This window comes from Semicossyphus pulcher, unplaced genomic scaffold (assembly GCF_022749685.1).
Source record: "Semicossyphus pulcher isolate SPU_LCO1_2020_fin unplaced genomic scaffold, fSemPul1.0.p SCAF_12, whole genome shotgun sequence".
Classification (NCBI taxonomy): domain Eukaryota; kingdom Metazoa; phylum Chordata; class Actinopteri; order Labriformes; family Labridae; genus Semicossyphus; species Semicossyphus pulcher.
Window position 1 is genome coordinate 2,261,461 of NW_027211626.1, and position 13,172 is coordinate 2,274,632.

The 13,172-nt window shown below is 43.5% G+C and overlaps 1 protein-coding gene across 1 annotated transcript in view; it reads left to right on the top strand.

The window, feature by feature from the left end:
* macrod2 (mono-ADP ribosylhydrolase 2) overlaps positions 1-13,172 on the top strand; it is a 523,001-nt gene that overhangs the window by 489,290 nt on the left and 20,539 nt on the right. Inside the window, exons 12-15 of the mRNA XM_069659311.1 lie at positions 2,877-2,915; positions 3,340-3,384; positions 4,591-4,785; positions 6,218-6,286. Of these exons, the coding sequence (XP_069515412.1) occupies positions 2,877-2,915; positions 3,340-3,384; positions 4,591-4,785; positions 6,218-6,286 (348 nt within the window). The remainder of the gene's footprint in view (positions 1-2,876; positions 2,916-3,339; positions 3,385-4,590; positions 4,786-6,217; positions 6,287-13,172) is intronic.

Genomic DNA, 13,172 nt, shown 5'->3' on the forward strand with positions numbered 1-13,172 from the left:
CAAAAGGTCTTTGAATCGTACCCGTCGGTCATCTCGGAGCCCTTTTTCTTTTACACATGTCTCATGAATTTTTCAATTCCCCCCCTTTCTCTTTTTTTAAATCTTTTTTGTCCTTTGCTCCAGTTGCCTTTAATGGAAGATATATAGAGACGAGGTTGGGGGAGGCGATAGAGCATATAGTGAGGGCGTTTGTGTGCAAGTTAACTTCATTCAATTTGAGGGGCTGCTTTTACTTCCTCGGACATATTCTCTGTAGTTGATGTTTACTTAAGGGTCATGCATGTAGGGCACACAGGGAAGGTTGCATATCAGCATCTAAATTGTTTATGTCCTTGAGATACTGTACCCCCTTGAATCTGATGTTTACATAAATAAATCATTTAAGTGTGTGTGAGGACTTCAGAGCTGCCCCTCGTTCAACGCGAGTGCAGGCGAGGGCCTTAAATTGCCTTTTAGTCGCTATTTTTCTGAAAGTGAAATGCATGGGAATATTGACACTAAAAGTCTTTGGCTGGAGCCCTTCTGTGTGAAGTGTGACAGGCCCTGATTCACAGTGAAGACAGTTTAGTACAGTGAGAATCAGGCAGGAAAGCTGTTACAATGCTGCCACCTGCTGTTTGGAGGAGAAGATCGTTGGAGGAGCTGGTTGTGTTGTGCAGAGACAATGCTCTAATTGCACTTAACTTGAAGGCAATATAAATCAAATGTGCCCTACATAGGATCTTTTGTTGTCCAGTGTGTGTGTGTGTGTGTGTGTGTGTGTGTGTGTGTCTGTCCTTTAGCATCCTTTATCACAAATTGAATACTGTTCTATTCAATAAGCCGCACACGAATGATCAAATAACAGGGAGGAAATTACATCCAGCCTTTTGTCGTATCTGATATATTGTTGTTTGGGATCGCTTTAGACGGATACAACAGTCATGCATAATTTTGAAAAGCAGAATCAAGCTTCAGGATGACCTCATGGCGAGCGAAGCATTCATCCTAACCTGCTTTTCCCAGTGAAGTATTCTTTTCAGCCGCCTGTCTGTGCCTCCATCTCAACACGCCAGTCATGATTAATAGAAAGGATTGCATCTTCAGTGTGTCACCAGCGCTCTGCGTGATGGACAGGGGCACTCGACACAAACATGCAGCACTGGTAGAACTGGCCTTTTCCCCGTTTAATAGAGGATGGCATTTTTATTGTTCTGAGTGCAAGGCAAAATTGCATAGATATGAAAAAATGGTTTCTCTCTACAGCTTGTTAAAAAAGCAATTATAGAAGCTGCACAATAGCCATTGTGGAGCATGTTCTCTTATTGGTGTCATGGCTTTCATTTACTCAATTTGTCCCAAATGTCATTGGTTTATGTGTGTCTGCGTGAGTGTGTGTGTGAGTGTGTGTGTGTGCATGGAAGAATGTGTGAGACAATGGGGTAAGAAGGGTGGGGGTAACAGATATGATGTCGGGATTAAAGGTGTTTTATGTCACTACTAAAGTCTGTCTTTTGTGCATGACAAATGAGCTGGTGTCAAACAGAAGGTAGGTAGTTGTAGTTTGGTTGATTAGGGTGGTTAGCAAGTATAATGTCATCAGCCAGCATGATTAGCTTTATTCCCCAGGGATGTGATGACAGAAATTTTGATTTTCTGGGTGAAATATTCCACAAAAGTATCACTAAAATATAAATGGTATAATACTGATGCTGTTTTGAACCATGTTTGGTTTGTGAAGAAATAACTGACGTTGAACCTTGTGTTCAGTGCAGATTAGCTTAAGTTAGCATGCTGACACACTTAACGTTGATTGTGAGCATGATAACATTGTAGCTGTTCCTGTTAACATCAGCAGTCTGTGTGCATATTAGCGTGCTTTAGATAAGATTTAGCTTTTAGCACCGCTGTGCCTAACAACAGCCTAACAGAGCTGCTAGCATCATGCTAGCTTTAGAGTCTTAGACCCAATCGCAGCCTGCCCTTGACGTCAGAGCGCTAAACCTACGCAGATATATATATATATATATCTGCAGATATTCAGACTCATGCAAGGTCACAATCTGGTGTTGAAAAGTCCACATCAGAGTCCTTGTGCACTTTAGGATTTAACAATAGGACAGGCGTGAACCCTCACACACTTAGAAGTCTAGTCTTTTTCTATAAGTACTGACTGCTGCACATTTAAAAGTCTCATAATTAAAGTTTAAAGCTGGCTATGTCGAAGGCTAGCAGGGTAGATAACACTTGCGCCACAGCAGCACGGCAAAGGCCGTCCCATTTCAGGGCTCCTTCAGATGCGTCCTCCTTTTCCTGGGCCATGAAGGATCCATCGGGTGCATCCTTCGCGGCCCAACGTATCCCAAGATTCATGTGCGCCAGCTGGCTACCTGTTGCTAGGCGACAGGAGCGTCGCTTTGAGACGCACAGGTAAGGGCGGGAAGAGCCTATGTAGACCAGAGCGTGTCATTTCAGTTCAGCCTTAGCGTCTACACAGGCTACGGATGACTCATCCTCCGTTGGCCGCGTCCTTCAAAGGATGCAGCCCTCGAATTGAGACACAGCTATTAAGTGTCATATTGCAAGCAAATCATGGAGTTGTTCAACTGTTATTAGCAAGTGCAACAGTAGTTTCCCTTACCAATAACCTTGAACAAAAGGCAGAAACCTTATTATCACCCCTCTAACAACACTCTGTGAAAGTGAGGCAGAAGACAGACACGAAGTTTCCATTATAAAAAGTGACGCCAGTTCAAACAAGATGAATCCCCTGCCTGGAGATGAACAGTTGTGTGATCGTTAGTGTGACTGGTGCCTTTGTTTTTGGAAATGAATGACTGGCTTTATTCCCACTCATGCATGTGTTTGGCTCATGATTGCTTTCCCTCCCCTTTCAGGTAAAGAGGAGGCAGGTGATGAGGAAGAGGATGACAATGGTAATGTAGCTCTACGGACCATTAACACATGTTCCCAGCCCCTCGGCTCTCTACCACTTCTTCTTGATGTCATTTGTCATCAAAAATTGAATTTCCTTCTCGCTCCAATTCAGTCTTTCCATCCTGTGTGCCACAGCTCTGGCAAAAAAAAGTTCTCTTATCACAGACACTTGGAACAAAGAAATCCCTCAATTATGTATGGCTTTAGAAGTGACATCCTTTTTCCCTCCTTTTTTGTCCCTTAATTTATGCATGTCTTTGTGGTTCCATTGCTCTCATACTGCAGTACAAAGACAAAGCTACACAAAGCGATGGAATGAAAAGGCTGTTTGAGGTGATATCGAAAACCGAGTCAATTCAACGCCAGGCAGAAGCACTAAACTCCGATGTTTTCCTCTCTTTTGAACCCCTCTTGTGTTACTAGATGCTGTGGGAAATGAAGACGTGGAGATGGAGAGTCAAAACCTAGGTAAAGTACAGTTACAAGTCAGCGGTGTGATTACGTGTTATTGTCAGAGCGCAGATACTCGGGAAGGAGCACACATTGATCCGACTCTTATCTCGACAGGAGATGGGAATGGTACGAGCTGAGCGATGTGCAGCTCACTGCTCCGGTTTTCACTTTAACTCTGAGTTTGATTAAAGAGCTAACCTGCTCACTTCTGTTAGCAGCAGAGGAGAAACTAGTAGACAAAGCTGTAAATCTCATCCGTACAGGCTGGATGAACAGACCCTGAGACTCTGATGTGTTATGTTGTGCTGACAGCGAGAGTCTTAAGTGAATTGGGAGTGTGTGTAAGTGTGTAAGTGTGCGTGTGTGCGCGTTACAAAGGGGCAACCATTAACTTTGAGCTTGCACAATTTCTCTTTCTCCAAATATGCTCGTGCTGCTGGTATATAATTAAGATTCTGCATTTGCATACTGGCAGCGAGCGGCGCCTCGCCTCTCTGCTGTTTTTGTTTTATTCAAATCCCATCCCATTGAGTAAGATTTGACAGATAGAGCCTCTCTGAGCATGAATTTTGTACATATTCTATGTGAGAGTTATAGTGGATTCAGCCCTGGGATCCTGTCCAAGACCTGAGATCTGTAATTACTTTCTCATGAGGCACAAACAAAGAGGCAGGAGCGAGGAGGAGCAACCATATACAGTTTAAAACAACACCTGCAGGCGGATTCAGCTACAAAGCAGGAGTTGCATCATTCTTGTCTTTGTGTTTGCGTGTGTGTGTGAGTGTGTGTGTGTGTGTGTTGCAGGTGAAAACCAGAGACAACAGATCAATATGTTGTACAATTATGTGGTCTTGTTACTTTATAAAGGATAACCCTTGTCCACCGAAGTTTATTAGCATTTTTATTTACCACAAGAACCCTGTTCCTCCACCTTTTCTCTGTATTATTAATTTTACCCCGATAAATATAAATATGTAAGCACTCGGACTTTACAGCTTTAGACAGCACACCCTAGTAAACACAAAGAATCTGTATAATCTGACCAGCGTTAAACAGAAGAGTTGACTTTGTTGTGACTTTTGAAAAAGGAAAAGAGCAACCTGTTGATGCCAAATGGCTCCGCAGCGGTGATAGCAAATGGACTGAGGTCGAAATGTGACTCCTTATGCCTGAATGAATCCTTCAAACCTCACTCCTTTTGATGTGTTTGTGTGCCGGCAGATGATAACACAGGAAGCCCGGATCCAAATCAAGCAAAGGATAATGATGAAAACGAAAACCAGGACAAAGATGAAGATTTCGGCTCTGGCAACGACAAAGATGAAGACGAAGATGAGGACAAAGACGACGACAAAGAGAAAGAGAAAGAGAAAGAGAAAGAGAAGGAGAAAGATGAAGATGAAGATGAAGACAAGGGTATGTACATAATGGTATATGTGTTTGTTTTTATCCTCTCACATCAGAGACTTTGAGGTGCACGAGCTGTCAGTCACAAATAATGATGCCAAACTGAAAAAGCTCCAGGTGATCGTCTGATTGCTGATAGTAAGTATATCCACAGGACACTCAGGCGGACTGATATGACTCCGTCAGTTCAACGCATTAAACCCGAAGTCTTACATAATGACAGCAGAACAAAATGCAAACACATGTTTACATTTTTGGTTTACCAAGAGTCTGAAATTACACGGCTGCAAGATGGAGCACTAAAAATGCACAATCACGGTGTTCCAGGCGTCAGTGTGTTTTATTTCTCTCTGTCAGAGTTTGAATCGATGAAAATGTGCAGAATAAGCGGAACCAAATTCAGAATGTGTGCAGGATAACAGATTGGACACAGAATATTCTGTCACTGGAGCCCATTGGTTTGCTGACTGTCTTTTTGAAGCCTCCAGTTTGGCATTTTGCTGCCATGTTGGTTTTCTGGAGCAGAGGGTGAAGCTGGAGAGGAGTGAGGGGTTGGCCAGTCTCGGAATCCATCAACTGTAGTCTGATGACGATCCAGCCTCTGGGAGTTCTGGTATATTCAGGCATTCTGGTTTAGCCAGCGTTTAACGATAAGCGTCCAGCCAAGACTTTCTTCTCCGTGCACTGCTTTGTTTAAAGTCCAGTTAGCAGCTTGAGAAGCGACCGTGTGTTCAGATCACAGTGAAGTGAAATTCTCCCTCCAGATGTGTCTGCGAAACAAACGCTGTCATCTCTTGGTTTGTCCCATCCCCCGGAGGAGCGCCCGTTCATCTGTCTGTGCTGAGTCTCAGTCTCACTGTAAACAGTCAGTAACACAGAGGCTGCACTCTGGCTTACTTCAGCGGGATGAAGCCCAAACAGAAACAGATTTTCTTGTGATCGACTTTAATTAACGGCTCTTCAGTTTGCTGAAATAACAACATCATGATGCAGATTAGGAACAACATGAAGCTTTGTCAGGTCTGTCCTCAAGAGATAAATCAAGAAGCTAAATCGTTGTCAGATGAAGCTGATGGGAGCCGGGATGTCTTTACGGCAGATTACATTCCGCCTGCTTTTGCTCTCCAGGGCTGTTTTTCCTGCATACACCGCAGCCTGCTGATACGTGATTGGTCAACTCCGACTACAAATGTACTACAAACGGAAACTGGAAAACTTCTAGTACTAAAATCCTGAAGTGTGCCTACAGACTCTACATTTTGATGTGGAATATGTAAATAGAGATTAGGTGTTTGTCGCTCACTCAAAGCGAACACACCTTTAATAATCAGTTGTCACATGGAATCGATTTGATACCCATACAAGTGGATGTGTGTAAAGACACTGATGTCATGTGAGTGTGTCGTGTAACAAACATCACAGCTTTGTTTCCTCTTTCCAGCAGAGGAAGAGCCGCCTGCCGCAAAGACAGAAGATGACATCACAGCGAAGTCCACTGTGGAGATGGAAGGTAAGATCCGATTAGCTCGGATTAGATTTGACCTGATTGAGAGTCTCGCTGTCTGACTTTCCTTAAATGTGATTTTCTCCTCCACTGTGGCGCATTTGTATACTTTGCTATTGGATTAGTATCGTCAGAGTTGTTTTTGTTGTCTGCTGTTTGTCAAACTAGCTTTCCCCAGCATCAATCTCAGCCTATCTCACATCTACTGTATCAGACATGTAACATCACTTTGTACAGGAAGCACAGGGCATTTCAAACAGCCTCAGGTGACATAACACAGATCTGGGAGCCATGATGGACGTGCTGAGAGCAGAGAATAACAACTTACTGTCCCTTTATGGATCAGGCATTGTTCCTGTTTCCTCAGATTGTGTGGCGGGAATAGTTCAGCATGTTGAAGAAAGATGACCTTTTGTTCCTGCACCCGGTCTAATGATCCTCACAACATGCTTTTTCCAAACCCTGTGCAGCAGTGACATTGAACAGTAGTAGCATGCTATATCACAGCAAAGTTTGGTCCTAGCGGCAAAATGGAGTTCTGAAAACTGCAGTTCCTCGAGTGGCCACTTGAGGCTTGGTGCAAAAGTGAGTTAATCCCCTTTAAGACCCCTTTTAAAACCCAACTTAACAGCAAAATTAAACGTTAAATTAAATGTTAAACGATCTGTACAGGGGTGAACTTTTTCCTACATTTCCTCTTTAAATTATATTAAAGCTTAAAGTTATGCATTATCAGGGGTGTGGTTACAATGAGGGACAGGTTGGAGCTGCTTGCTGTTTGACAGGTGTCAACTATTTAATGAGCCAGCAAATAATTTAGCATTAAGCACAGGCTGGATAACTTTAATAACTTAGCGTAACTTTCACTCTTGTCTAAATATCAACAGTACAACTGTTCAAGGTACATATAGCCTAAAAATTAAACTAGAATGAGCTACAACTGAAAATCTGGTACGGAGTAACTCTTAGATACTTCTGATTTGCACAAAAATAAGATTAATAAAAGGAGTAGTCGGCGCCGATTTAGCTCAGTGGTTAAATCTGCGGCCCATGTGCAGAGGCTACAGTACACGATGCGGCAGCACCGGGCTCGGCTCCCACCCTCGGTCCTTTGCCGCGTGAGTATCCACTGTCCCGTCTAAAAATAAAAGCCATAGAAGGCCAGAGACATTAAAAAAAAGGAGTCGTTCAGATCAGAAATGGCAGTTTGTGCTTCAAAGCAGACGCTTAGTGTGTGAAAAATACTGACCAAATGATTCCCAAGTCAATACTCAACTCAACTCAACTCAACTTTATTTATAGAGCACTTTAAAACAACAGAGTTGGCCAACGTGCTGTGCACACACATAAAAACACAAAACAGTTAAAACAATAGAAGACAGCAATAAAAGCCAGCATCTCAAACTGAGTTAAAAGCCAAAGAGAAAAAATTTGTTTGTGAGTCGACCTGCCTAATGTGCAAGGGCAGAGTTTTGGTGCAGCAACTGAAAAGGCTCGGTCCCCTCTCGACTTCCTCTTCGTCTTTGGGACGAATAACAATGACTGATCTGCTGACCTGAGGGAGCGTGAGGGAGCGTACGGCCGAAGCAGGTCAGACAGATCCTGAGGGGCAAGACCATGAAAACATTTAAAAATAAAGAGAATAATTTTAAAATCAATCCGAAAACGAACCGGGAGCCAATGAATAGACGCTAAAACCGGGGTGATGTGCTCTCATTTTTTGGTACCAGTTAAAAGTCGAGCAGCAGCATTTTGAACCAGCTGTAGTCGAGTGAGTGACTTAATAATAACTATTAACAGGCTACATTATCTGTTTGCTTGTTGAAAAAAAGTTGCACGTATATTTGTACTTTTTTCTTGAGTTGACGACACAAGATAATCTGTCTTTATTTATCCCCCCTTCTCCCAGCTCACATGTTCACCGATTAAGGGTTTTCTCTGGAGGCATTGAGGGTTAGATTTGTGAACCTTGCGCCCCTCCCGCTCTCCCTCCGCTGCACTAACAAAAAGGTCTGAGTCACTCCCTCACCTCCATTTCACTTTCTCTTTGACTGACATTCAATTAATTTAGGGTTAGAGTGAACCTTCCAGATAGATCTATCTGAGATAGCCTCCTCCATCCTCTCTGAAAAGCCATTGGAATACATCTCACAAACACTGCAGGCTTTCCATCACTGGAAAGCTTCACTCCAGCCTGTTGATTGTGTCTTGCTCGACAGTGTCTGTCACTGTCCAGGGTTACTACAGGCTGTGTGCTGTGTGTTGGCACTGTCAAGGCGTAAACAGTGGTGTCAGTCCTGATTGCAGGCAGATTGCATTTTGTTCAGAGGAGCCGAGCCTCGGACAGAGTGCAGACCCAAACTGTCTGGAATATTGAATCTCACACAGTCACGCACGGCTCAGCTTAGCCGTGCGTAAACAGCTTTTCACAGGACAAGACCAAATGATTCCCGAGCCAATACCCCTTATTAAAAATAATAACTGTAATCACGCTACCTGTTCGTAGAGGTTAAATCTGCTCCAATGAAAGGAGCAATAAAACGGTCTTATAATGATGGGAGGTATGAGTAATGAATCAAACAAATTGGTGCACATGAATATGAGGTGGCGTACACTTACGCATGAGTCACTGTGTGTCTGTGTGGAGGTCTTCTGCACCCACCTACAACCTTATTTTATGTTTTTAAAACTGTCTTTTATTCACAATCAAGAATTAATTTGCAGCCATTTAAAATGCAGATATGGTGATATAGTGTTCTTTTGTATTCATGCTGTGCTTTGACAGAAACAGGAGAGCAACCTACAGACACGATTCGAGGCAAATTTGCACAATAATCAAAGAAATTCACACATTTTAGTAAAATCTTTTCATGTGCAAATAGCAGCTTATTTACATTATCTGATCAATGATGTGTCCCAGAGGATACACCTGTCTTACTCAGTGATACATCTTTGATCTGCTGACATGTGTTCCCCTCTGTGTCACACTGAGATTGTCACCTCAGGCATCACCGCTTCAGAAATGAGCCAACTTGCATTCAGTTGCCAGAAAGAAAGATAAATCTCTCTTGAACACAAGAGCGAGGAAAATTCAGAAAGAATAAATTTGCTGTCTCTTTCAGTCTTTTCTCTTTGATCCTAAAGTAAATGCTGCCAGAGTAATGCTTTATAATTTCTTGTTAGGTTAATTGCTCCGTCATGTACATCGATTCTTAGTACTTTGAGCGAGAGCCACAGGGCTGCTAACATCAAGATGCACATATACTGCACAGGTGGGAAGCAAATAAGCACTTCATTCACTTTACTTTAGTGTTCAGTTTTGTACTTGTATTCGCCACATTTTGACACACATTTTCCAAACAGCCTTTTTACTTTTGCTTTGATGCATCTGAGAGGAATTATGGGAATTATGGATTATTTTATTTTGGGCAGCGCCTTCCGAACGTCAAGATCGATTTTAGCCTCAATGAATGGGACAATAACACTACAGAAGATGATTCCTTGGTCTATCCATCGGTGCACATCATGCACAACAGATGCTGAAACAGAAAGAGGTGTCCTTTAGAGGGCTTCTTTTTACTTGTATACAGTGAGGACATTTCAGAGCCTGCACTTCAGTGCAGACGTTTAATAAATACTTCTAAACTGATCAGCCGTAACATTATGACCACCTGCCTGATATCGTGTAGCTCCCCTTTTACCACCAAAACAGCCCTGACCCGTTGAGGCATTGACTCCACTAGACCTCTGAAGCTGTGCTGAGGTATCTGGCACCAAGACGTGAGCAGCAGATCCATTAAGTCCTGCAAGTTGCGAGGTGGGGCCTCCATGGGTCGGACTTGTTCGTCCAGCACATCCCACAGATGCTCCATTGGATTGAGATCTGGGGAATTTGGAGGCCAAGTCAACACCTTGAACTCGTTGTTCCTCAAACCATTCCTGAACCATGTCTGCAGTGTGGCAGGGCGCATCATCCTGCTGAAAGAGGTCACTGCCATTAGGGAGTACTGTTTCCATGAAGGTCTGCAACAATGTTTAGGTACGTGTCAAAGTAACATCCACATGAACGGCAGGACCCAAGGTTTCCCAGCAGAACATTGCCCAAAGCATCACACTGCCAGCCATGTCTTCCCCAGGTAAGCGACGCACACGCACCTGGGCATCCACATGATGTAAAAGAAAACGTGCTCATCAGACCAGGTCTCCTTATCCATGGTCCGTGGTCCACTTCGGAAGTTCATGCAGTCCCACATGCAACGAACTGCGATGCAGTGTGTTCTGACACTTTTCCATCTGAAACAAGCATTAACTTTTTCACCGGTTTTCCTTCCTTGGACCTTTCGAAGACCAGGAACTCTCCACAAGAGCTGCAGGTTTGGAGACGCTCTGACCCGGTCGTCACGGTCGCTCACATCGTCATGCTTGCCCATTTTTCCTGCTTCAACTTTGAAGAGGAAATGTTCACTTGCTGCCTAAGATGTCACACCCACTGACAGGTGCCATTGTTACAAGATAATCAATGTTATTTACTTTACCTATCACCTGATTGATGTATATTTACCACAGTGGCAACATGTGCTCTTGGGAGAATGTATGTCTACCTCTGATTTTGATTCGAGATTAAAATCAGCTGAACACCATCTTGTCCTCTGATCGCTGTCAGAGCAGGAGGCTTGTGTGATTAACGACACAATGAGCAGGTCACACTCTGACGATGTGTCACAGACAGACCTGTCTCCGCAGCGTTCTCAGACTCCATCCTTTGCATTTTCACATGCGTACCCACGTGCTCCCAGATGTCAGCGATGTCCCTGCTGTTCTCACATTGCTCAATGTTGCACATATGGAAGTGTGTATCACAGCTAAGCGCCTCAGTCCCAGCTCAGTCACACTAAATAATACAAAGCTACAGAAAACATCTTTGTGTTTTATTCATTTTCACGCTCATTATCGTTATAACCTGTTACTGTAATAATTAGATCAGTCTGAACACGTCCCCCTCTTTAAGGCTTTTTGCTGATGTCTTATCACTTCCTGTTACTAAATGAAGCCATCTGTTGTTTACAGGTTTATTAATATTAATATGCAGTTATGTTGAAGCATTTAGTCCTGTTGTTACTTCAGTTTAACGCAGTATTAGAAGCAGCCAAGAGCTGTATCATAAAAACATACCTTATATTCAGTGGATTTCATTCAGCTCAAATGTTCTTATCTTTGTGGAGACATGTGAGGAGGCGTGCAGAGGAGAGTGTATGCTTTAAATCAGGCTGCGTATATAAACCATATGTATTAGATATCTCTCTGCACAGGCGATGCGATCCTTCGTCTGATATTCGGGATGTTTTAAAGGCTCGGCAAATTGAATCAGAATCCAAACAGCCTTATTTATGAATATTCATAACATACTTTAAAATGGAAACGGAGGCTATATTGTTATTGTGTTTGAGAAATCTCTCCAGCGCGCCTTGTTCTGGTGACTTGTGTGAGTGGGCACGCGCTTCAGTAAGCTCGTGGAGCAGCCATAAATTAAAATAAGACTGTCTTTGCCTTAAGCCAGGAATAAATAACTCCAAGTTGCGAGCAGAAATTGTTTTTCCTTCATGCCGTGCGATTCTCCTTCAGGAGTCGATAGCTGTTGTCTCGGCTCCAGAGGTGAGAGTTAACGGCTGCACAGATTCAGCGAGGACGAGCAAACAGCAGCTCATCCTGCTTTACCATCAGACGTTGAGCAAGTATAGCATTAGCATGTCGTCCAGCGCACTAGTGGAGTAGCTTAGCATAATTGACAGTTAAAAAAAACTCCTCATTTTTCTCACCTTGGTGCTCTGTGCAGGCCCTCATACAGCCTCTGCCTGAAACGACTCAGTCAGCTCTGTCCCTTTAAGAAACCCCGCCCCTACAAGCCTGCTCTCTTCTGATTGGCCAGAAACATGCTGTGTGAAACCAGGCGTTCACAGCAGCCTGCAGACTGAGCTGAGAGGCCTGGGGATTACTCCAACATACTTTTACCTACAGATCTGAAACTTCACCCCTGTTTAGTCTGAACATCCAACATTTTAACGTAATGTATATATACATGTCTTAAAATGTGCAACAGCATAATACCCCCTCTTTAAGAAAAGTGCTATATAGATAAACGTTAAACTTACACTACCAGAGAATCCCGTTCCTGTAATCTTCAATTTATGCCTGAATTTAAAGCACAAAGAAACTTGTAACTCTTCATAATTAGCGGTGTGGTTGCTTGAATGACAGGTGGGAGCTGCTAGCTGTCTGCGAGGTGTCACCTCAGCTAATTCAGTCACTGCAACTGGATAAATAGAAATGGCTTGCTGTGCTAGAAAGGCGCGGTACACACTACAAGATAATCAAGCTGATTTTGGGCCTCATTCAGACTAAAGTAAGCAACGTCCTGATTTTGTTTATGTTGTAAGATGATCTCTGCAGATGTTCCTGGTGTGAGGGATGTTAAGAGTGATTTTACTTCCCCTGATCTGCTCGGAAGAACGTCGTGGTAAACATAATTCAATATTTACGATCTGATATCCTGCCGTGTGGGGGGAACCCCAACGGACAGCCGAGCACGCACTCACATGTGGATAGTGACGTGGAACCAAGCGATAGCCAATCAGGAAGCAAGCTGACTGCAGAAGGAAGCACAACAACCGCAGCCATGGCGACGAAAGCAAACGTGCAGCATAAAGTACAGCCCGTGTTCACGCCGTCTCCACCACTTCATCCACAGTTTGTTCTTTTGTCTTCCTGAATTTTCAGTCCAAAAACTAACATCACCGATTCTTCCTGCCCGTCGTCCGCCATGTTTGTTTAGTCTCATTCGGCTGCGAGAGATTTAGTGAGACAGTAGTGAGTCGGACTCTGGTTGTCAGTGAAT